Below are 23,092 nucleotides of genomic sequence, written 5' to 3' on the forward strand. Positions count from 1 at the left end.
TTTTTCTTTTTTTAAGTTTATTTTGAGAGGGAGAGCACATGAGCAGGATAGGGACAGAGTGAGAGGGAAGAGAGAATCCCAAACAGGCTCTGCACTGCCAGCATAGAGCCCCATGTGGGATGCGAACTCTTGAACCTCGGGATCATGACCTAAGCTGAAATCAAGAGTGGGCGCTCAACCTACTGAGCCACCCACGCGGCCCAATTCCTTGATGAGTTTTCTTTTTTTTTTTAACGTTGTTTCATTTATTTTTAAGACAGAGAGAGAGCATGAACGGGGGAGGGTCAGAGAGAGAGAGACACACAGAATCCGAAGCAGGCTCCAGGCTCCGAGCCATCAGCCCAGAGCCCGACGCGGGGCTCGAACTCACGGACCGCGAGATCCTGACCTGAGCCGAAGTCGGACGCTTAACCGACTGAGCCACCCAGGCGCCCCCTTGATGAGTTTTCTATACAGTGCCATTAAATTGTATCTCGGTTTTGTTTTTATTTTCGTTTTTACTTTAAAATATTTTTATTAAGATCATTGTTTTCCATGAAATGTTACCATGGAAATTTAACTCAACCTAACTAATTCTAGCTCTTGCCCTTACGGACCGTAGCTTTTGCCTTTGTGGGCTTTCTTTTGTGGCTATTACCTCCTCTGTATTTATTTTCCCCAAGTCAAACCTGACTGCTCGGAATCAAGTCTCACATATCTTAATGTGTGTATTTTTAGCTGATGTCATTTTTCTGTTAATGATTCTAATAAAACAACATGGAGAGAAGATCATGTGTGTCTTTTTTTTAACAGGAATTTATCAGAAACCTTTTTTGTTGTATATTTTATTTATTTTGAGAGAGAGAGAGAGAGAGCAAGTGGGGGAGGGACAGAGAGAGAGGGAGAGAGAGAATCCCAAGCAGGCTCCGCACTGTCAGCACAGAGCCCAATGCAAGGCTTGAACTCACAAACCATGAGATCATGGCCTGAGCTGAAGTCAAGAGTCAGACGCTTAACCCACTGGGCCACCCAGGTGCCCGGCAAACATCATTCTTAACGGAGAAATGTTGAAATGTTTCCTCTAAGAAGGGGAAAGGAGAGGCCTTCTATTTCCCATTTGTAGCCAACAAATGCTAATGTTTTGGAGAAAGACAGTGATGTATTGCAAGCTTTTCAGGGCGTTTATCCTATGGGGTGGGGGAGAATAGGAAACAGAAAGCAACAAAGAAGCAATGAGAGCCGTGAAGAGTCTCTCTTCCGCCTCGCTCATCCCTTTTCTCTTTCTGAGGATCAGAACCAGAGTGGAAGCAACAGTCTTTAGAATCACCAATCGGATGATGTTGATCATTCAACTTTAGACCAAGAAGAGGCTTTGGAACATTATCTCCTGGAACAACCCTGTCAATTCACCAGAAAAGAATGTCTGGTCCAGACGAAGGAAAGGAGTTGCCCAAGATCCTCCTGCCACTTTGTTGCCACTTTCCTCTCCGGTCCCTAATGTGAGTCCCTTAGGTCCACTGCCAGCGGCTCCAGGTGCACCAGCGACCCTGACCTGGCGTGAAGAATCACCCATGGAGAGGGCAGGCCACATCAGCACCCATAGCATGTCCGGTGGCCCACCTTTCGCTCTGCTGACATCACAAGCAGCATGCTGGGGCTGGTCACGCTTGAATTGTGATGTCAGGGAACAAAACTAGGGACAGCCTTCGAGGAGGGGGGCCGACTTGATAGGGAGATCAAAACACAGCAGCCGAAGGGAAAGGTGAGAAGGCAGCGGTCAGATCCCAGGAGATGGAGAGGGCTGGGGTGGACTGATGGGGACCCTCCCAACAGTTGGTGAAGTGGGACCAGGGCTAGGCCGCTGCACCTGAATGCCTGGGGGTCCTTTTCCATCCCACCGCAGGGCAGCCAAGCCTTTAGTCCTCCCTGACATGCAGAAAGTCTCACGTAAGTACTTGGGCTTCCTGCCTTTCGTCTGAAGGGCCAAAGAAGTGGCTCCTTTCCTTTCCATTGATGTGACTTCCTTCTGCCCACCCTCTCGCTCGTCCAAGGTTTGTTGCAGGGGTCAGGGCTGGGACACAGAGAACACAATCCCCATGTTATGCCCCGCCCCCCCCCCCATGGGTTGACCAGTGACACAGTCTCTGTACCCTATGGGCAGAAGCTGTTTCTATGAGAAGGACTAGTGTACCCCTCCAAGGCCCCTCGGCTCCTGCCGTGGCTTCTTCGTGGCTTTGCTCTATCTTCTCAGGGCCAGTCCAGGACCACAAGCCAGCCCCGCAGCCGCTGGCCCAGCCCTCAAGCCCTTCCCACACTCAGCTCCTGATGAGTAACAGCAGTCTCCGCACATTTGAGGACCAAGTCCTCTGTCCCATCTGCCTGGAGGTGTTCCGCAACCCGGTCACCACCACCTGCGGGCACAACTTCTGCATGGCCTGCCTCCAAGGTTTCTGGGACCACCTGGCTACCGTGGGCGAGACACTGTACTGCCCCCAGTGCCGGGAGAGCTTCCCCTCCAGACCGCGCCTCTGCAAGAACGGCATCCTGGAGGAGATGGTGACCTGCTTGGCCCAGGTCAAGGGCCAGACCTTGGGGTCCTCACAGCCCCTGGCCGGGCCCAGGGACGTGCCCTGCGACTTCTGTTCCGCCCAGAAGCTCAAGTCAGTCAAGTCGTGTCTGCAGTGCATGGCCTCCCTGTGCGAGAAGCACCTGAGCAGCCACTTCGAGGACCAGGTGTTCCAGGACCACGAGCTGCTAGAGCCCGTGTGGGATCTCAAGAGCCGCTTGTGCCGGAAGCATCGCAAACTGCGGCGGCTGTACTGCCGCACGGAAGGCAGCTGCGTGTGCGGAGCCTGTCTGCTGGAGGAACACAAGAACCACGACACCATCCCCCTGGAGGAGGAACGTGCCAGGAAGGAGGTGAGGTGGAGTGGGGGAGGGGTTGAGGAGGGGAGCGGTGGGGGAGGGGTGGGGGGTGGGTAGAAGCGGGGCTCGTGGTTCCGAGTCTCTCCCTGAAAGTCTTTCACCAGCCCAGGCACACCTTTCCTTGGAGGGAAATCACACAACCATCAAAGTGACAGTCAGGAGGGTGGACATGCCCGTTACGTGAGAAAGGCTTGGTAGAAGGACAGAAAAATAATGCTGATTCAAAGGTTCACATGCAACCCGATGTTTATAGCAGCACTAGCTATATATAAATTTATATATATTTATATATATATAAATAATAGAATGTTGGGGATCAAAAGAATAAAATCTTGTCATTTGCAACAATGTGGATGGAACTAGAGTGTATTATGCTAAGTGAAATAAGTCAGAGAAAGATAAATATCGTATGATTTCACTATATGTGGAGTTTAAGAAACAAAATTGATGAATATAGGGGAAGGGAAGGAAAAATAAGATAAAAAGAGAGAGGGAAGCAAACCATAAGAGACTCTTAAATACAGAGAACAAACTGAGGGTTCCTGGAGGGAAGGTGTGGGGGAATGGGCTAAATGGGCGATGGGCATTAAGGAGGGCACTCGCTGGGATGAGCACTGGGTGTTATATGTAAGTGATGAATCACTAAATTCTCCTCCTTACACCATTGTTACACTATATGTTAACTAGCTCTGATTTAAATAAAATTTAAAAACTTTTTAAAGTAATAAAATAACAACAACAACAACAACAACAAAACGTTGGTGGGTTGTTTTTTTTTTAATTTTTTTTTTTCAATGTTTATTTATTTTTGGGACAGAGAGAGACAGAGCATGAACGGGGGAGGGGCAGAGAGAGAGGGAGACACTGAATCGGAAGCAGGCTCCAGGCTCTGAGCCATCAGCCCAGAGCCCGACGCGGGGCTCGAACCCACGGACCGCGAGATCGTGACCTGGCTGAAGTCGGACGCTTAACCGACTGCGCCACCCAGGCGCCCCTAAACGTTGGTGGGTTTGATGAACAAGGATCCAAAACTGTATGTGTGAGTTCCATGTTAACTTTTTTGCGTAGATAAAGGAAAGGCTGGAAGAAAACATGTCAGAGTAGAAATACGTCAGGTTGGGCAGATCCCCTCCTTTTCTCTACTTTCAAATTTTGTTTAATATATGGAAATATTAAACAAAATTAAAATGTGGAAAGCCAGATTTGAACTGCTTTTTATAGTGGCACACTTCTATTTCAGGCATTCTATCAAATATATTTGGTAACAGTAATATTTCCACATAGCCACCCCTTGATGGTCCACTGCAAGGAGCTCCTGAGGGCATGTAAGCCAAGTGGCCACACCGTTCAGCTCAGTGGACACTTTGTCCATAGTAAGACTTTGTCAACAAAGCAAGCACTGGGTTGATGTACAGTCTGGCTTGAGCTGCTCATTTTGTTGTGTGCCAGCAACAATCCACTGGACAACACAACAATCCACTGGAACAACACAGTTCTATCACCTGTCATAAACAAGAACATGACTCTTCCCAGAACGGGTGGAGACTGGAGGCTTCTTCACAGAACTTGGGACACAGCGTGTCCCAGGCAGCGCCACCCCAGTGAGGTATCTCCAGGGCTCCATGTCTGATGTGCCCCTTCTCGACCCACTGCCCCCTCTCAGCCCACTGAATCCTCTTCAGCCCCTTTTTGTGATCTGAAAGCCTGTGGTCATCACTGTCAGGAACAGAGAACCTGATTCCTAAGAATGGGGAAAGGGCACCTGGGTGGCTCAGGTTAAGCGTCTGACTCTTGATTTCAGCTAAGGTCATGATCTTGGGTTTGTGAGTTCAAGGCTCACATCGGGCTCCATGCTGACAATGTGGAGCCCGCTTGGGATTCTCTCTTTCTCTCCCTCTCTCTCTCTCTCATTCCTCCTCTAAAAAAAAAAAAAAGAAAAAGAAAAAAAAGAATGGGGAGAGAGTCTCAGGGAGTGAGAGACCATGAGCAGCATGAGCAGAGGGTAGAAGACCCGGGCCATCTGCCCTTCAGCTCTGCCTTTGTCTCTCATATAGGCGTCTTAGGAATGTAAGAGGTATGTCTTCTCTGGGCTTGCAGAAGGGTTTCTCCAAGAAGGCCCTGGAGAAGAAAGAACCTCCACCTTTCTGAATCAGGGGCCCTTTCCTCCTCCCCCTGCCTCACCCCAGGTGGAGGTTCGGAAGGTCCAGGCCAGCGTGGAAAACCAGATGCTGATCATCAACTCTGACAGCCAGAGGCACCGGGGGCAGGTGGCCTTTCTCTCGGTAAGGCTGGCCCACCCTCTCCCAGGCCCAGGCTTTCCCCCCAGTGCCCTGCATCTGGCTGAGGGGCACTCTCAGGGCCTGGAGTGGATGTCGTGGGGCCCAGCAGTTGGCAACAGGATGCCTAGGCAGGTTCCGGGCCATAACAGTAGGGGCTGGGGCTCAGAGATGCCTCTCAACACACCCTCCACAACCCGCTCCCCGCCCCACCCACAGAAATTGATCCAGACAACACGCGATGAGGTGAACGCCTGCTTCTCAGAGATCATCCAGGAGGTCAGACAGCTGCAGATGAAGGTCTTGGATTTTGTCGAGAAAGAGGAGGCAGCCGCTCTGGGGAAGCTGGGCAGCTCCATCCAGCAGAGCCACAACCGGCTCCTGAAGCTGGAGGGGGACAGCATCTGGCTCCGCGCCCTGCTCGCCAACAGGAGCGACCAGCAATTCCTGCAGGCGAGCCCCCGCCCCCACTCCTGTCTCTGCCCCAGGCCCTGATCCGAACTCCACTCCTCCTCCACCCCCAGACACACCAGATCTGCTCAGACCTAGGATTAAGCCATCAGCATTTGGGGCTGCAACTCATCATCTATTCTTCTGCCTCGGGGAGCCTCCTCACCCCAGGCCGTGGGTCCTGGGCTTACACCAACACCCTTGGCTTCTTACCTGATGTTCCTGCCTTCGTGTCCGTGGAACAGAAGGGAGCATACCCTGGGATTCCTGGCATCTGCCACAGTCTAAGTTTCTCCAGATTCTCCCAGACCAGGGATGGGAATGAGACCAGACCAATCCATACAGCCTGGGATGAAAACCCCATTTCCTTCACCAGCCCTGGCCCAGTCCTGCAGCCTGCTGCTGTTGCAAGAGGGTACCAGGCAGGGTCACTGGTGGAGGCGTGCGTGACAGCAACCTTCTCCGAGGGTGGGGCCCAGGGCTACCCAAACCCTGTGCTCGGGAACTCTGAGCAAAGACCTTTCTTCAGCTGATTATCACATCCCCAGCAGATTTCTAAAGCTGTTGCTCACAGCGTCCACCCCTCCACACACACACCACAGGAAAAATGTGGCAAGGTGTTTCACTAAGCAACTCGAAGCTCAGAAGAAATCGTCCTCCCATTGTTTTCTAATCCACTCTACTTAATGCACTTTGCCATACTTTTTGGCAAAGCCCTGATCTAAGACATCACAACCAGGGGGGAGGGAGAGAGATGTCCAGGTTTGAAAACCAGCAATTTCTCCACCTGCCCCAAGATTCTGGGCTCGGTGGGGTCCCTGGCATAAGCAGGAGCTCCTGGCATCTGCCTGGGCCCCAGGCTAACGGGTGGTACTGCTGGCCACTCCCTGCCTCCAGGAGTTCCCCAGACTGAAGCACTTTCCCGCCTGCTCGGAAGCCCTGATGAGCACCAACTGTGAGGAGAAGCAGAGCTTTCTCCAGTTGCCGGAGACCCTGGCGGAGCTCCGGACGCGGCTGCTGGACATGGGTCTCAGCTTCATCAATCAGCTCCTCCTGAAGGGTCAGTATCTGGCAGCCTGGGGCCACTGGAGACTCACCTGCCCCCTGGGGGTGGGACAGCCCTGCAGGGCAGTGTTTGGGGTTCCAGGCACTGGTGGAGAGCCCTGCCTGCCCATGTGCACCTTCCCCAGGTGACGCAGCCTCCTGGAAGCCCATGCCCCTCTCTGAAAGGACACTGGGCTGTAAGAGTGTCCTCAGCAAAGCTCCTCAATCTCCTCCAGGCATTAAGATGAACTCCTATGAGTTGCTGCCCTCAGCTGTGGACAGGAAAACACTTCTCAAGTGTGAGTCCTCCGTACCGAGGTCCGAACCTAAGGGTGGGACCCCCGGGGGGCCTTGACTTCCCCAGTCCCCTCTCCATTCAGGCCAGGGCACCAGAGAGATGCCAGCTCTCTCTTGCCCAGACCTCGTACTTGGGACTGGAGACCTCAGAAGGACTCAGCCTGTGACTTCAAGGCCATGATAGGGAGGGGACTATCCTGTCCCATCCCGTGGGTGGGCAAGGCAGGTCCTTGCCCAGATGCTGGCTCTGCCCCCCTCCCTGGCTCTGGTGTGGCACAACCATTGCCCTCAGCTGGGGGCCTGCCAGTGTCCCCCCACCACCCCACCAGGGTTTAGCCAAGCCAGCTTGGATGACCCTGTCCGTCTCTTCCTCAAGCAAGCTCCCTTTTATTGCTAGGCAATAAATAAATCGAATACATTTGATGCCTAGGCAGCCCCTCTCCTGAGCTGGGCTGGGAGGCGAATCCCAGGGACTTCTCTGAGATATCATGGGTCTCTTTGGTGAACCCCTGAGTCACCTCCTCCAGGAGCCCTTGACCTTCCCTCAATCCCACTCATTCTTGTGTCCTGAATAAATAAAAAGGGAGATTATGTTAGAGTCTAGTGGGGGGCAGGGAGGAGGAATTGGTTTCTCAGCTACTCTAGAAAGGTAGACCTTTGGGCAGCACCCAACTCCTTCCTCCAAAGGAGGTCAGTGACCTGGGGCCAGAGGTGCGGACTGAAAAAAGCAGGGGCGGGGCGGGAAGAGAAGGGCCAATCCCAGGAGATGGGCAGGGGGTGGGAAGCACTTGGTGACTTCTGTGCAGATGCCACGCAGCTTAGCATCCTCTTCGGCAGCCCTGGGGGCGGCTCACCCAAGCTCCCTTACCCCCCCCACTCCCCCCACCCCCCCCACCCCCGCCAGGTTACTGCAACCTGAACTTCGACCCCACCACGGCCAGCGAGGAACTGTTCCTGTTCAAGGAGACCCACTCGGTGCTGAACCTGGGCATCCTTCTGGACCCCTTCGCCGCGGGCGGCCCCTTCCCCGGCTTCAAGCAGTGGCCGCAGGTGCTGTGCTCGCGCGGCCTGTCCGAGGGCCGCCACTACTGGGAAGCCGAGGTGTCCAACTCGTGGGTGTGCCTGGGCCTCACCTACCGCCGCAGCCCCCCGCTGGGCGGCCGCCCGCGCCGCAACATCGTCTACCTGCTGGGCCGCAACCCGTACTCGTGGTGCCTGGAGTGGGACTCGCTCAAGTTCTCCGTGTGGCACAACAACACGCAGACGGTGCTGCACGGCGGTTACCACCGCACGCTCGGCGTGGCGCTCGACTGCGGCACCGGCTGCCTCTCCTTCTACGGCGTGGCGGGCGGCGTGAGCCTGCTTTACCGCTTCCTCGTCTCCTTCCTGGAGCCGCTCTACCCCGCGGTCATGGTCAGCAGCGGCGCCTCGGTCACGCTCAAGCAGCGCCCCGAGGCGGAGGTGTAGGCGGCAGCCAATAAAGCTGGACTCCAGCGCTGGGCTGGGCCCGCGGGAAGGGGCGCCGGGGACGCGGGCCGCCGGAGGTCGCGGCCCCCGGGTTGAGGGCTGGGGTGGGCGGCGAACCGGCCTCCTGTCCGTCCCCCTGACCCGCTGGCCCGCTGCCGGGTGTTCCCGGGAATCCTAGGAAACAGGCAGACCCCTCCGTTCCCGCAGCCATGGGAGAAGGGCTTTGAGCCAGGATGGAGTCCCACACCACTCCCCTCCCGTGGGGGGGGGGGGGGGGGCCTGGGGATAGTCCGGTGGCCTCCGGAGGGTGGGGGGGGGGAATTCCTGGCCCGGTGCACAGCCTGCGGCTCTATGCCCCCCCTCCCCCTCACCCCCCCACCCCCCCACCCCCGGGCCCATCAGAGGCCCCTGACTTTGGTTCTCCAGGCGAGTCCTGGCTACTCAGCATCAGGGGCCCAGGGACAGATCCCTGTCCCCAAAGGCCTCGCGGGTGGCTGCTTTCTATTCCTCCCCTCCAGGAGGCCAGACTGAGAGTGGCACCTCACAGATGGGTTAGGGGTGTTCTGTCCCAGTTGCTTAACTGGGGGCTGGGAAGTTAAGCCAAAGAATCCAGGCTGATCTCAGGCCCAGAGAAAAAAGGTGAGGGCCTACTGCCCAGAGCAGGGCCTGTCACACAGCTGGTGTCTCATAGTCTGGGGCAGATGCGGAACTGAGGCTATCCACTCTGCACCGTCCCCTGTGTTGCTGCAAGCTGTTTTCCCCAGCCATCTGCCCAGTGCGCTCCACCCCCAGAGTATAGCACTGCCCAGAAGCAAAGGGGCTGCTTCCTCATCCGGGACCCTGCAATCCCGCCTGTCCAGCAGAGGGTGTGGGAGTCAGCTCCAGAGGCTGGGTCACACCAGGTTACTGCCTTGCAACCCTGGCAGGAGCATGACTGGAGACTCAGCCCCTCTGGCGAAACCACGGCAGCATTTCCAGCATCAACCAGCCGCTGGTTTCTCTGGTTTCTCAGGTTGAGTCTCTTGGGTTAATGATTGGCTCTGAAAAGGAAATGATACAAGTCAAGGGAGAAAACCCCTGGGGCAATATAGTCCAGAACCAGGCCTAAAAGCACCCCATGGGGGTGTGCCTAAATTCCATCCCCACCTGGCCTGTTGGAAGAGAAATTAGTGACCCTGGTTTTCCCATCTGGAGAGGTCATTGTGGGGCCAGGGTGGGACCAGGCCCAAACAGATGTAGGGGGGGTGCCCTCAAGGTTTTTCAGAGGGAGGCACCCTTTGGCTCTTCTGAGCAAGCTGTGGCTGTGGTGTCTTGCTGACCTTCCTTTCTGGAGCCTTCACTCAGCACCAATTCCAATCAATCCCCGCCCCATCACTCTTATTCCCCCGTGGGCTGTTCCCCATGCTGATTGGTAGGAATGAAATGTAAACTTTTTCCTCAACTTTCCGGAGCAGCCTTTCACATCCAAATGCCTTAATCTTGGCTCCCGCCTCCAACCTTCGTTCTCCCTGGTTCAAGGGGCTACAGGCTCCTGCAGCACCCGGCTGGGGTCCAGAAGTGCTGAGGAGGTGAATGTAGGGTACAAGGAGACGGGTCTGTGCTAGCTAGCTGCATGGATCTCCGAGTTCTTCCCCATCCAGGAGCTGAGGAAGAGGCTACCCTCGCCAGCCCCTCCCGGGGTACTGTGTGATGCTTGAACCATCCTGACACCCTCAGGCACTTGGCATGAAATCCACATCTGAACTTAATAGGGGTATTTGCTTTCCTAAACAGCTCTTCATTTGCAGTTCCTGGGCTGCTGGGAATTCACAATGAGAGTGCTGGGGGTCCTCAAATAGTTTTTATTTATTAGTATTTCGAAATATTTATTAGTATTTCGAAATATTTATTATATTTCGAAAAGCCAACCAGCAAGCCAGCCTGCACATCAGGGGGGCTAGCCAGCAAACCGAAATGTCAGGGTCTCTGCTCCCGGCTCAGCATGCGCCTTGTGGAGGAAATATAGAGGGGTCCTTCCCGGTGCAAGATCAGCCAGTGCTCTTGGATAATCTACGCCTGTGAATCCCACCCCTTCCCTGGAGAGAAGAAGGGAAGAAGGGAAGAAGAAGGGAAAAAGGGAAGAAGAAGTTCTCTCCCTGTGGAGACACCAGAGAGGGGACCGTCGCTGGAATGCCACCCACACACTTCTCATGCCTTCCTGCTCTGCCTTAGCACTCAACAAATATATATTTTTTTTATTGTGAATCCGAGCAGGCTATAAACTAGTCTGTCTCCAAGAATTGCTTCACTTTAAAAATGCCCATGTTGTACCTTACAAAAAGATTGTGTTCTTGTATTACTTGGGTAATTTTAAAATTAATCTTTTTGCATTTTCATAAAAGCAATTTTGCTTTTTTTTTTTTTAACGTTTATTCATTTTTGAGACAGAGCATGAATGGGGGAGGGTCAGAGAGAGGGAGACACAGAATCTGAAACAGGCTCCAGGCTCTGAGCTGTCAGCACAGAGCCCGACGCCAGGCTCGAACTCAGACCGCGAGATCATGACCTGAACCGAAGTCAGCCCCCCAACCGACTGAGCCACCCAGGCGCCCCAAAGCAATTTTGCTTTTATTTAACAACACATAGCATCTATCATAGGCCAGCCACCATTCATGGCAAATGAAAAGTTCATGGCAAATACGAACTCACATAATCCTCATAACCTTATAAATAGGTATTATCCCTGTTGTATGGATGAGGAAACTGAGAAGAGATGAAGTGATTTGTCCCATGTTCTTGTCATGAAGGTATATAATTGAGCAGCCAGGATTCAAATCTAAGCTTTTTTTTTTTTAACCATTATGCTACACCGCCTCTCCCATACCGCATTTGCTCTAGAAAACTTATACGATATAGTTGTGCACTTTCAAAATGCAAACAAATTACTTTCAAAATACGAAATTATTCACTGGCTGCATAACATTACATCCTACAAATCTGTCCTATAGCTTTGGTGGCCTTTTTTTTTTTTTTTTTTTTTTTTAAGTATATTTCATCTCTACACCCAATGTGGTGGGTGTGTTCAAACTCAGGACCCTGAGATCAAGAGTCACATGCTCTTTTTGACTGAGCCAGCCAGGCACCCCTCCCGTAGCTTTGTTTTGTCTTTGATTCCTTGATTCCCACTGGAGGTGGGTGGCATGCGGAAACCCAACCAAAGCCACAGATGTTGCCTCCTCCATGTTCAAGTGTGACCCAAACTCAGAGAAGGGTCAAAGCGGAAGGCAAAGGATGCTGGCAGCAGCAATCGTTCCCATCTCTTCATGCTGTCCCACCGTGTGGGGAGAACAGAAGCAGGACCAGGTGTCAGGAACCTAGGGAAGGAGCCTGAACCCTTCCCACCCCCAAGGAATGGTGTGCTCAGACTGGGTGTGGAAGGGAGAGGATGTCTGTGGGAGCCTTGGGCAGAGTATGCCTGGCATATGGTGGGTACCCAATGGCTGTCGGGAGTATCCCACCCAAGAGAGCGTAAGCTCAACTCTGCGCGTTCCCTGTGAGGAAGGCCCCTGGTGGTGACCCGAACCAAGACCACCAGCAAAGGAGAGGGGGGCCATCTCCAGCCTGCCCTGCTGGCCCAGTCCCACCCCAACTCCACCTCCCATCTCCTTGCCACAAGCATCAGGCTCCAGTAGCCCTCCAAAGCATCTTCCCTCCTGGCCTTTGCCCATACTGTCCCCGCTGCCTGGAGCCCTCTTCTGCCCTCATGCCCTTAAGTCCTACTGATCACTTATCAGGTACTGTGGTGGTCCTAAGATGCTCCATGTTCCAAGAAGCCTGTCTTGAACCCCCCTCTCCCTAAGCCAAGTGGGGTTCCCTCCTCTCTGCTCCCATAACACCTCTGCATGCATCCCTGCTGTCGTCCATTTGTTTCATGTGTGAATTCTCCATTGGAAGTAGGGGCAGGCTGCATATTTCATGCCTCTGGTGCTTTAAGGCATGCCTGTCAGAGAGCAGGTGCCTAATAAGCATTGACCCAAGGACTGAAGGAAGCTTCTCAGAGCTTGCAGGGTGGGAGGCCACCCAGATCCTTTCCTGGGTCAGGTCAGGCTGGGTGTGACTGTCCTGGCACAGCTGTCACGGACTTCCTTCTCTTCCCTCTGCCATCCTTTTGCGAAGTTAAGTCTGTTCACGCCCTGCATCCAGGTGGAAGCAAAGCACCTTCCTATTATTCCTCCATTTGCTTCCATTTTCAACCTTCCCTGTATTTATTATTTTTTTTTAATTTTTTTTTTCAACGTTTATTTATTTTTGGGACAGAGAGAGACAGAGCATGAACGGGGCAGGGGCAGAGAGAGAGGGAGACACAGAATCAGAAACAGGCTCCAGGCTCTGAGCCATCAGCCCAGAGCCTGACGCGGGGCTCGAACTCCCGGACGGCGAGATCGTGACCTGGCTGAAGTCGGACGCTTAAGCGACTGCGCCACCCAGGCGCCCCTATTTTTTTTTTTTTTTTATTTTTGAGAGAGGGAGAGCAAGGGAGGGGCAGAGAGGGGAGCGGGACAGAGGATCCAAAGCAGGCTCTGCGCTGACACTAGTGAGCCCAATGCAAGGCTGGAACTCAAGAACCGCGAGATCATGACCTGAGTCAAAGTTGAACGCTCAATGGACTGAAACACCCAGGTGCCCCTCAACCTCGCCTTTAGCCTGAAGATTCTCTGAGGCTGAGTATCCTCCAGCAAGTGCGCGAAGATGAGAAACACATACCTGTCTCAGCCTTTGTTTCCTGATGGATATGGATACCATTCATATTTGCTAAAGATTATACAACTCCCAGTACTTCTCAAACCAAGCAGCTGGGAAACGTGCATTTTGAGCAGGGCCAGGACTAGAGTGAAGCAAGTAAGGGATTCACCTCAGGCACAAAATTTAAGAAAAGGGTCAAAAAGACTCAGTAATCAAGATTAATATTTGGGGCGCCTGGGTGGCTCAGTCAGTTGAGCCTCCAACTCTTGATTTCTGCTCAGGTCACGATCTCACGGTGCCCCATATCAGCCTCTGCTCTGGGTGTGGAGCTTGCTTGAGATTCTCTCTCTTCCTCTCCCTCTGCCCCTCCCCTGCCCAAGCATAAGGTTGCATGCATGCGCCCTCTCGAAAAAAAAAAAAAAAAAAGGATAAATATTTTAACGCGATATTTTACAAAATCAAAATGAATGCAAAAATCTATGATGGACAGGTTATCAAAATTGTAAATAAAAGCCAGATCTGACCCAGGACTTGCAGCACCTGCTTTGTAACCCCTCAGACTAAGCCTGGCCCTGATTCTGACAAAATTTTATCCATGAAACTAGATGATTCCATTGGCCATAATTTGTTGATCTGATTGTCTATAATTATTGTTTTAAATTACTTACCTTGATTACTGAATTCTGTTGGTATCCCTGTAAAATTGGTGCCCCAGGCAAGTGACTCACTCACCTCACCCTACCTAGATGGGCACTTTGCGTAGCTAAACTGAGTAGCTGGACCAGGGGGAGGTGTCACGGATGTCAAATATCCTGGAAGGCTCAGAAGAGCCATCCCTGGGGGCACCTGGGTGGCTCAGTCAGTTAAGCATCCCACTTCGGCTCAGGTCATGTTCTTATAGTTCGCAGGTTCGACCCCCCACATCGGGCTCTGTGCTGACAGCTCAGAGCCTGGAGCCTGCTTCAGATTCTGTCTCCATCTCTCTCTGCCCCTTCCCAGCTCCTTCTCTCTCTCTCTTAAATATAAATAAAACATTTAAATTTTTTTTTTAAAAAAAGAAGAGCCATCCCCAAACACCCCTGTTGTTAGCAGTATATATATGTGCACAGACACTTCAAGTCAAAAGTTAAATAGCATTCATTTAGTTGTTCACTCTTGCCAAAATCAGTAATAAAGTGTCAGAAGCCCAAGGGCACCCATTAAAAGGTTTTTGGCTCCCTGCCAAGTGTTTCTGGAAGCTGATTCTTCCTCATTTACAACTAGATGCTTCCCGCCTGGAGAACGTGTGCCTCAGTGCTTTTGTGTTTCACACGTAGTTGGAGAGGACGCTCGTGGTTAGAATTCTGCCCGGTTTGCTCCAATGTTCCACAAATGACCTCTGAGTGGCTCTTGCCAAGTGTGGCAAGACAAGTGGGAGGAAACCCAGGACAGAATGATGGCCCGAGGAGTTTCAAGGAGGGAGGGGTCAGCGGGGTCAGACACTTGAGGCAGGTGGGGACGAAACAGGTCCATTGGATGTGATGACATGAAAATGATCAGAAGGGGCAGAAGTTCAGCTTCTGAAGACGGAGGGAGGAAGGGAAGGTGTGGAAAAGGACCTAGTGGGAGGAGACGCTTCTCATTTCAAGTTGGACTGTGGAGGGGGCTGGGGCAGGAGCTGGAGGGGAATATGAGTTTAAGGAGGATAGATTGTTGGCTTGCTTTCATTTTAGGAGAGACCTGAGCTTGTTTAAATGCCAATCTTGCACAACAGCCTATCTGCATGATGATTCAGAATTCCTCCGGGTAGATTTGCAACCCCCCAGGAATTTTAGATTTAGCAGGAAACGCTAAAGCCCGCACGGTTCCCACAGGAAGGAGACTAAGGTGCAGAAGGGGCAGGCCAGGAGCACCAGGGAAGATGTCTTGGAGGAGATGGGCCCCAGGCAGCACCCTGAGGATGGGTGACTCCATCAGGCCACGGATGCATCCTGGGCAACTGTACTGGGTTGAATAGTGTCTCCCCCCCCAAACTCGTATCCACCCAGAAACTCAGAATGTGACTTTATTTGGAAATAAGGTCTTCACAGAGGTAATTAGTTAAGATGAGGTTATCCTGGAGTAGGGCAGGCCCTGATCCAATGACCAGCGTCTTTCTTTTTAAATTTGTTTTTAAAGTTTATTTACCTATTTTGAGAGAGAGAGAGAGAGAGAGAGAGAGAGAACAAGCAGGGGAGGGGGGGAGAGTGAGAGAGAACAAGCAGGGGAGGAGGGGAGAGAGAGAGAGAGAGAGAGAGAGAGTCCCAAACAGGTTCCACACCGGCAGTGTGGAGCCTGATGCGGGGCTCGAACTCAAGAACCGTGAAATCATAACCTGAGCCGAAACCGAGAGTCGGATGCTTAACCAACTGAGCCATCCAGACGCCCCTTGATCTCAGGCTTCTGACCAATGAACTGTGAGAGAATACATTTCTGTTGTCTTAAGCCCAGCCGGTTTGTGGTTCTTTATTATGGCAGCTCCAAGAAACCAACACAGGACCTATTGAAGGCTATGTGTTGGGTGGCTCTGCCCGGCTCTGGAGATACCAAAGCAGATAATCCTGGCTCTCTGGAGGCTGTGACATCAGGGGCCACCAGGGACGACTCTCTACAAGAGGTGGCACTTAGTCTCTGTCTGTCATTATAAACAGTGGGAGTTATCCAGGGTAGGGGGGTAGTGCCTGTGTGGAAACAGGGAGGTGACCAAGCTCTACTCAAGAATGGAGCAAAAGAAGGGAAGGGGCCAGCAAGGGACAAGGGGCCAGCAGAAATCTGAACTTGATTCCGGCGTGCTCTGGACACCATGGAGGAAGGCCCTTCTGGAAGTGGCATGGTTCGGTTTGCATGATCAAGGCCAGGTGGGAGTGAGAGAGAAAGCCCCTGGAGACGAAGTGAGGGCACCAGCAGGGGAAGTAAGTAAAGGCAGGAACCCACGTGTGGTGGGGTTGATGAAGACATGAATCCAGTGGGTGAGCTATAGGCCTGTGGGCTGGGAGTATCAGGAAATGGGTGTCAGTCCGAGCCCTGCCAAGGTATGGGCACAGCGGTCCGGGAAGTCAAAGCCAGGGAAGGCATTCAGGTACAGCACCTGAATAAGTGGGTGCTTTTGGAAGATGAATCTGGTGGTCCAGGCAGGGAGGCTGAGTAGAGAGATCCTATCAAGACTCAGTGTCTGCACTGCGTAGGCCCGATGTGGGCTCAGCATCAGAAGGAGAGAAGGCATACAAACAAGATGGGAAAGAGGAAAGTCAGTCGAATTAATGATTAGCTGGATATGATGATGGAGGTGAAGGGGAGGGAGGGAGGCCCAGGCCCAAGTCAGAGAATAGAGATGAGGCCTGGTCTGAAGAGGCAGATGGCAAAGACGGAGTGGGGACAGGCTGACTTGGGTTGACAGTGGGAAAATCACAAGGACAGGGGCCTGGAGCTCTGGAGAGACGGGGGCCAGGCTGGAGGAGGAGAGTCTGGGTAAGAGACAAGGAGGAAGCAGGAGGAAGAAAGAGGGGACTCAAGATGAGGGAGTGTCAGGGCGCCTGGGTGGTTCAGTCGGTTGAGCATCTGCCTTCGGCTCACGTCATGATTTCATGGGTTCTTCGTGAGTTTGAGCCCTGGGTCGGGCTCTGTGCTGACAGCTCAGGGCCTGGAGCCTGCTTCAGATTCTGTGTCTCCCTCTGTCTCTCTGCTCCTCCACTGCTCATGCTCTGTTTCTCTCTCAAAAATAAAGACTAAAAAAAAGTCTTTTTTAAAAGATGAGGGAGTATCACCAAAGCCAAGGGAGACCCCCCACAACATCCCCCTCCTAGGCTAGGAGAGAGCAAAGGCAGTATTTGGGGAGTGTGCCGTATCTAGGCCAGGGTTCTAAAAGTGCCTGCCTGCCTGATTTATGATCATCACCCCTTCCCACACACCTGAAATCAGGGCAGGGCTTAGCACAGCAACAATCCCAAGTCAGGGGATATGAGGTCACCTGTGGTTCCTCATGTTCTGCTTCCCAGACCAGCCTCGGCATGAGGCAACATGTTGCCCCTGAGTGGGAGAGAGCAAGACATCTGTCACCCGGGAAGTGTGGGCCGGAGCAGAGTTGGGGAGTGGGAGCAGTGAGTGCCCAACATCACGGCCAGCATCTATGGCCAGTTCCAGAACACACTGTGCACATCAGATCTGAATTCAGGGGGTCTTTGGGCAAACAGCCAGCTGGGTGGCATGGTCTAGACCTCCAGGGCCAGCTGACAAGCTACCACATGCCCTGAGCAGAGTAGGGCAACAAGCAGAAGGGGTGAAGAGGAGAAAGTCTAGAGAAGCCGCCGGAGCAGTGGTGGAGAAGGGAAGGAGCTGTAAACAAGAAAGCAGTGAAGGGACCCTGCCACCAGCAGTGCCCAGGGGAGCCCAGACAGGTTGTCCCCATTGTCCCGGCAGAGGGTACTCTGGCCATGCCAGGGACACCACAGAGTCACAGCCAGAGGCCAAGAGCTGGGGGGGAGGGGCAGAGAGACCAAGACCCCATCCTGGAACTTTTAAGTACATAAAAATTTTTTTCCAATTTATTTATTTTGAGAGATAGAGAGTGAGTGGGGGAAGGGCAGAAAGAGAAAGAGAGAGAGAGAGACAGAGAGAGAGAGAGAGTCCCACGAAGGCTCCGCACTGCCAGTGCAGAGCTTGACGTGGGCTCATTCTCACGAACCGTGAGATCATGATCCTAGTGGAGACCAAGAGCCGGACACTCAAACAAATGAGCCACCCAGAAGCCCCTTAAAATGTTTTTAAAGAAACCCAGGCTGTGGGCTTGGGGTGTTAAGAGCCGGGAATGGAGGAGTGACTTGGAGGGGCAATTCTTTATTCAGCCAATGAGGCAGTACCTGGACAGCACTCCATACACATCGACCCTTCTCATAGCTCTTATAATCCCGTGTTATGCACTGTGCTAAGGGCTGGGGAGGCACTGATCATCCAGCAAGAAAGCTCCTAAGCTTCAAGGAGCTTAGTGGGAGGCACACAGCACTCAGTGGGATTAATGCCTCAAACTGTGAGGTCTGAAAGGCCTTCTTGAAGGAAAGAGCTTCTTTTTTTTTTTCTTATATTTTATTTTATTTTTTTAATTTACATCCAAGTTAGTTAGCATATAGTGCAACAATGAATTCAGGAGTAGATTCCTTAATGTCCCTTATCCATTTAGCCCCTCCCCCCTCCCGCAACCCCTCCAGTAACCCTCTGTTCTCCGTATTTAAGAGACTCTTATGTTTTGTCCGCCTCCCTGTTTTTATATTATTTTTGCTTCCCTTCCCTTGTGTTTATCTCTTCTGTGTCTTAAAGTTCTCATATGAGTGAAGTCATATGATAGTTGTCTTTCTCTGACTAATTTCGCTTAGCATAATACCCTCCAGTTCCATCCACGTAGTTGCCAATGGCAAGATTTCATTCCTTTTGATTGCCGAGTAATACTCCACTGTATATGTATACCACATCTTCTTTATCCATTCATCCATCAATGGACATTTGGGCTCTTTCCATACTTTGGCTATTGCTGATAGTGCTGCTATAAACATGGGGGTGCATGTGTCCTTTCGAAACAGCACACCTGTATCCCGTGGATAAATGCCTAGTAGTGCAATTGCTGGGTCGTAGGGTAGTTCTATTTTTAACTTTTTGAGGAACCTCCATACTGTTTTCCAGAGTGGCTGCACCAGCTTGCATTCCCACCAGCAATGCAAAAGAGATCCTCTTTCTTCACATCCTTGCCAACATCTGTTGTTGCCTGAGTTGTTAATGTTAGCCATTCTGACAGGTGTAAAGTGGTATCTCATTATGGTTTTGATTTGTATTCCCTGATGATGAGTGATTTTGAGCATTTTTTCATGTGTCGGTTGGCCATCTGGATGTCTTCTTTGGAGAAGTGTCTATTCATGTCTTTTGCCCATTTCTTCACTGGATTATTTGGTTTTTGGGTGTTGAGTTTGGTAAGTTCTCTATAGATTTTGGATACTAACCCTTTATCTGATATGTCGTTTGCAAATATCTTCTCCCATTCCATTGGTTGACTTTTAGTTTTGCTGATTATTTCCTTCATTGTGCAGAAGCTTTTTATTATAAGGTCCCAGTAGTTCATTTTTGCTTTTGTTTCCTTTGCCTCTGGAGATGTGTTGAGTAAGAAGTGCTGCGGCCAAGATCAAAGAGGTTTTTCCTGCTTTCTCCCCGAGGATTTTGTTGGCTTCCTGTCTTACTTTTAGGTCTTTCATCCATTTTGAGTTTATTTTTGTGTACAGTGTAAGAAAGTGGTCCAGGTTCATTTTTCTGCATGTCGCTGTCCAGTTTTCCCAGCACCACTTGCTGAAGAGACTGTGTTTATCCCATTAGGTATTCTTTCCTGCTTTGTCAAAAGTCAGTTGGCCATACGTTTGTGGGTCCATTTCTGGGTTCTCTATTCTGTTCCATTGATCTGAGTGTCTGTTTTTATGCCAGTACTATACTGTCTTGATGATTACAGCTTTGTAATACAGCTTGAAGTCTGGGATTGTGATGCCTCCTGCTTTGGTTTTCTTTTTCAAGATGGCTTTGGCTATTCGGGGTCTTTTCTGGTTCCATACAAATTTTAGGATTGTTTGTTCTAACTCTGTGAAGATATGCTGGTATTATTTTGATAGGTATTGCATTGAATATGTAGATTGCTTTGGGTAGTATTGACATTTTAACAATATTTGTTCTTTTTATCCAGGGTCATGGAATATTTTTTCCTTTTTTTGTGTGTCTTCTTCAATTTCTTTCATAAGCCTTCTATAGTTTTCAGTGTATAGATTTTTCGTCTCTTTGGTTATATTTATTCCTAGGTATTTTATGGGTTTTGGTGCAATTGTAAATGGGATCGACTCCATGATTTCTCTTTCTGTTGCTTCATTGTTGGTGTATAGGAATGCAACCGATTTCTGTGCGTTGATTTCATATCCTGCAACTTTGCTGAATTCATGAATCAGTTCTAACAGTTTTTTGGTGGAATCTTTTGGGTTTTCCAGATAGAGTATTATGTCATCTGCGAAGAGTGAAAGTTTGACCTCCTCCTGGCTGATTTGGATGCCTTTTATTTCTTTGTGTTGTCTGATTGCAAAGGCTAAGACTTCCAATACTATGTTGAATAACAGTGGCAAGAGTGGACATCCCTGTCTTGTTTCTGACCTTAGGGGGAAAGCTCTCAGTTTTTCCCTATTGAGGATGATATTAGCATTGGGTCTTTCATATATGGCTTTTATGATCTCAAGGTATGCTGCTTCTATCCCTATTTTCTTGAGGGTTTTTATCAAGAAAGGATGCTACATTTTGTCAAATGCTTTCTCTGCATCTATTGAGAGGATCATGTGGTTCTTGTCCTTTCTTTTATTGATGTGATGAATCACTTTGATTGTTTTGCAGATATTGAACCAGCCCTACATCCCAGGTATAAATCCCACTTGGTCGTGGTGAATAATTTTTTTAATGTATTGTTGGATGGAGGAAAGAGCTTCTAAGCTGACACCTGAAGACCAACCGGGAACCAATCAGTTAAAGACAAGGCTCCTCGAAACAGTGTTCCAGGGAGAGTGAACAACCATGAGCATGCAGAGATCTCAGGGGGTTTGACCAACCAGCGACAAAATGTGGTGGTGGTTGCTATCATTACTGATATTTGGCAATGGTGCTATTAACTGATTACTTACTATTAATTCCTGAAGATTCATGATTTTGAGCAGGTGCTTCCCTCTCTCTTTGAGCAGATGCCTCAGTTCCCTTATCTGTAGGATGATGACCCTTCCAACTCTGTCCTTGGTCACCCACTCCTATTGACAGCTGTCATAGGCCCTAACAACACAGGACCTGAAACTAGGCTGTGCACTTAGACCAGCACTTAGGGGACAGTCACAGAGGAAGGCTGGGGAAGGTATAGAGAATGTCTGAGAGCCCCAGACACTGGCTCTGAGCTCTGCAGCCACTGTGACCATGCCCCAGCCTGGAGGAAACCTCACCGTGGAAAGGCACTCAGGATCCAGGGTGGTGGAAGGGGTGTGCCCACAGCTATATAAATTTTATCTTGATGAAGCAGAGGTCAAATGTAAGGGTGGAGGTCCCCAGAGGACAGTGAGGTCCTGGGGCAAAGAGAGGGTAGGAGCTTCCAGGAAATCCCTGGGTATTGAGACCCTGGATCCCACCAGAGTACCCAGGGATGGGGTGGAGGGCTGTATCCTGCCTGTTCTGAGTACCCAGGGGGCAGGAACTGCCACTGACAGGACTAAGCCAGGCTGAGATGAGGGGTGCTGAGATGGTGCAGACCCCTGAGTATGATCCCCTCAGTCTCCCATACCAGACCCCCCCCAAGGCTTGAGACCATCCCTAGAGGACCAAGGATGCACTTTAATGGATCCCATCCCCTCCTCCCAGTGTTTGTATCTAAGGAAATTCAGGCTAAGCTAAATGACCCTTCATGTAAGAGCCAATCCCAGCACTGAGACTGCTGGCAAGAAATGAGACATAGGCACAGTGATGATATGTGTCCAAGATGTACCTTATAACTAATACAGGCATCTCCTACACAATTCACCCAGAAGTTAAGGCATCTTAGGGTGGGTGAAGTGGTATCTCACTGTGGTTTCGATTTGAGTTTCCTTGATGACTCATGCTGTTGAGCATCTTTTCATGTGCTTGTTGACCATTTGTATGTCTTCTTTGGAGAAATGTCTACTCAGACCTTTTACCCATTTTTTAATGAGGTTATTTGTCTTTTGGTTGTTGGGTTATATGTGTTCTTTGCATATTCTAGATACAAGTTCTTTCTCAGCTATATTATTGCAAATATTTTCTCCCATTCTGAGGGGTATCTTTTCACTTTCCTGATAGTGTTTTGGCACGCAAAAGTGTTTGATTATTTTTTTAATTTATTTTTTTATATTTATTTTATTTATTTATTTATTTATTTATTTATTTATTTATTTATTTATTTTTGAGAGAAAGAGAGAGAGTTGGGGAGAGGCAGAGAGAGGGAGACCGAGGATCTGAAGCCGGCTCCAGGCTGACAGCCGAGAGCCCCACTGGAGGGCTCAAACTTGAGAACTGAGAGATCACGACCTAAGTCAGAGGCAGATGCTTAACCACGGAGTCACCCAGGCGCCCTGATGATCCTTTTTTAAAAATTATATGTGTATGTGTGTGTGTGTGTGTGTGTATGTTTTTTTTTTTTTTTTTAAGAGAGACAGATTGTGAGTGAGGGAGGAGCAGAGAGAAAGGGAGACACAGAATCCCAAGCAGGTTCCAGGCTCCCAGCTGTCAGCACAGAGCCCGATGCTAGGCTGGAACTCACCAACCATGAGATCATGACCTGAGCCAAAGCCCGAGGCTTAGAGGCTTAACCAGCTGAGCCACCCCACCCAGGAGTCCCTTATTTTTTATATATTTTTGAGAGACAGACAGAGTGTGAGTGGGGGGGAGGAACAGAGAGAGAGGAAGACACAGAATCCAAAGCAGGCTCCAGACTCTGAGCTGTCCGCACGGAGCCTGATTCAGGGCTCAAACTCACTAACAGAGAGTTCATGACCTGAGCCAAAGTCGGACGCTGAACCAAAGTGGGACGCTTAACCGACTGAGCCACCCAGGCGCTCTCCCCTCCCCCCCCCCCTCTTAAAAATGGTGTGTGGTGAGAATCCGAGCTCATCTTTTTGCATGTGGATTTTCAGTTGTTCCAGCACCATTTGCCGAAAAGACCATTGTTTCCACACTGGGTTGTCTCAACATCTTTGTGGAAAATCAGCTCATCAGAAATATGAGGGCTTATTCTCAATTCTCTTCTATTTGACCTATGTCTATCCTGACGCCCGCACCAAACTGTCTTGATTACCGTAACTTTGTAGTAACTGAATAAGCTTTAAATAATACATATTAAGGGCTGGCTAGTGGGGAGG

General features: G+C 50.6%; 1 protein-coding gene and 1 long non-coding RNA gene across 12 annotated transcripts; one reads left to right on the forward strand and one right to left on the reverse strand.

Annotated features, from left to right (window-relative positions):
- Positions 1-1,215: 1,215 nt before the first annotated feature.
- Positions 1,216-8,462, forward strand: LOC112864502 (E3 ubiquitin/ISG15 ligase TRIM25-like). 11 transcript variants are annotated; one of them, XM_086688002.1, is made up of 8 exons: positions 1,550-1,741; positions 1,813-1,926; positions 2,237-2,898; positions 5,091-5,186; positions 5,400-5,633; positions 6,528-6,690; positions 6,821-6,973; positions 7,876-8,462. In XM_086688002.1, the coding sequence occupies exons 2-8, from the start codon at positions 1,851-1,853 to the stop codon at positions 8,436-8,438; spliced, it is 1,947 nt and encodes a 648-aa protein (XP_086544128.1). In that variant the 5' UTR covers positions 1,550-1,741; positions 1,813-1,850; the 3' UTR covers positions 8,439-8,462. The 11 variants fall into 11 exon arrangements, with proteins under 11 accessions (XP_086544136.1, XP_086544128.1, XP_086544130.1 ...); XM_086688004.1 differs by having other exon boundaries at positions 1,883-1,926; XM_086688001.1 differs by having other exon boundaries at positions 1,551-1,741; positions 2,231-2,898.
- LOC147574529 (uncharacterized) lies at positions 4,093-6,621 on the reverse strand. The gene is made up of 2 exons (XR_015244297.1): positions 5,844-6,621; positions 4,093-4,822 (listed from the first exon to the last, which is right to left on the reverse strand). It is a non-coding gene; the product is annotated as an uncharacterized LOC147574529 (long non-coding RNA).
- Positions 8,463-23,092: the final 14,630 nt, after the last annotated feature.

This window comes from Puma concolor, chromosome E1 (assembly GCF_028749965.1).
Source record: "Puma concolor isolate L17-30 chromosome E1, mPumCon1.1.hap2, whole genome shotgun sequence".
Taxonomy (NCBI): domain Eukaryota; kingdom Metazoa; phylum Chordata; class Mammalia; order Carnivora; family Felidae; genus Puma; species Puma concolor.

Excerpts from the sequence above, each read along its gene's own strand:
- LOC112864502 (XM_086687999.1), top strand. The coding sequence starts at position 2,152 with ATGAGAAGGACTAGTGTACCCCTCCAAGGCCCCTCGGCTCCTGCCGTG. Across the intron at positions 2,899-5,090 it reads AGGAACGTGCCAGGAAGGAG|GTGGAGGTTCGGAAGGTCCA; the intron begins GTGAGGTGGAGT and ends GCCTCACCCCAG. Across the intron at positions 6,974-7,875 it reads CAGGAAAACACTTCTCAAGT|GTTACTGCAACCTGAACTTC; the intron begins GTGAGTCCTCCG and ends CACCCCCGCCAG.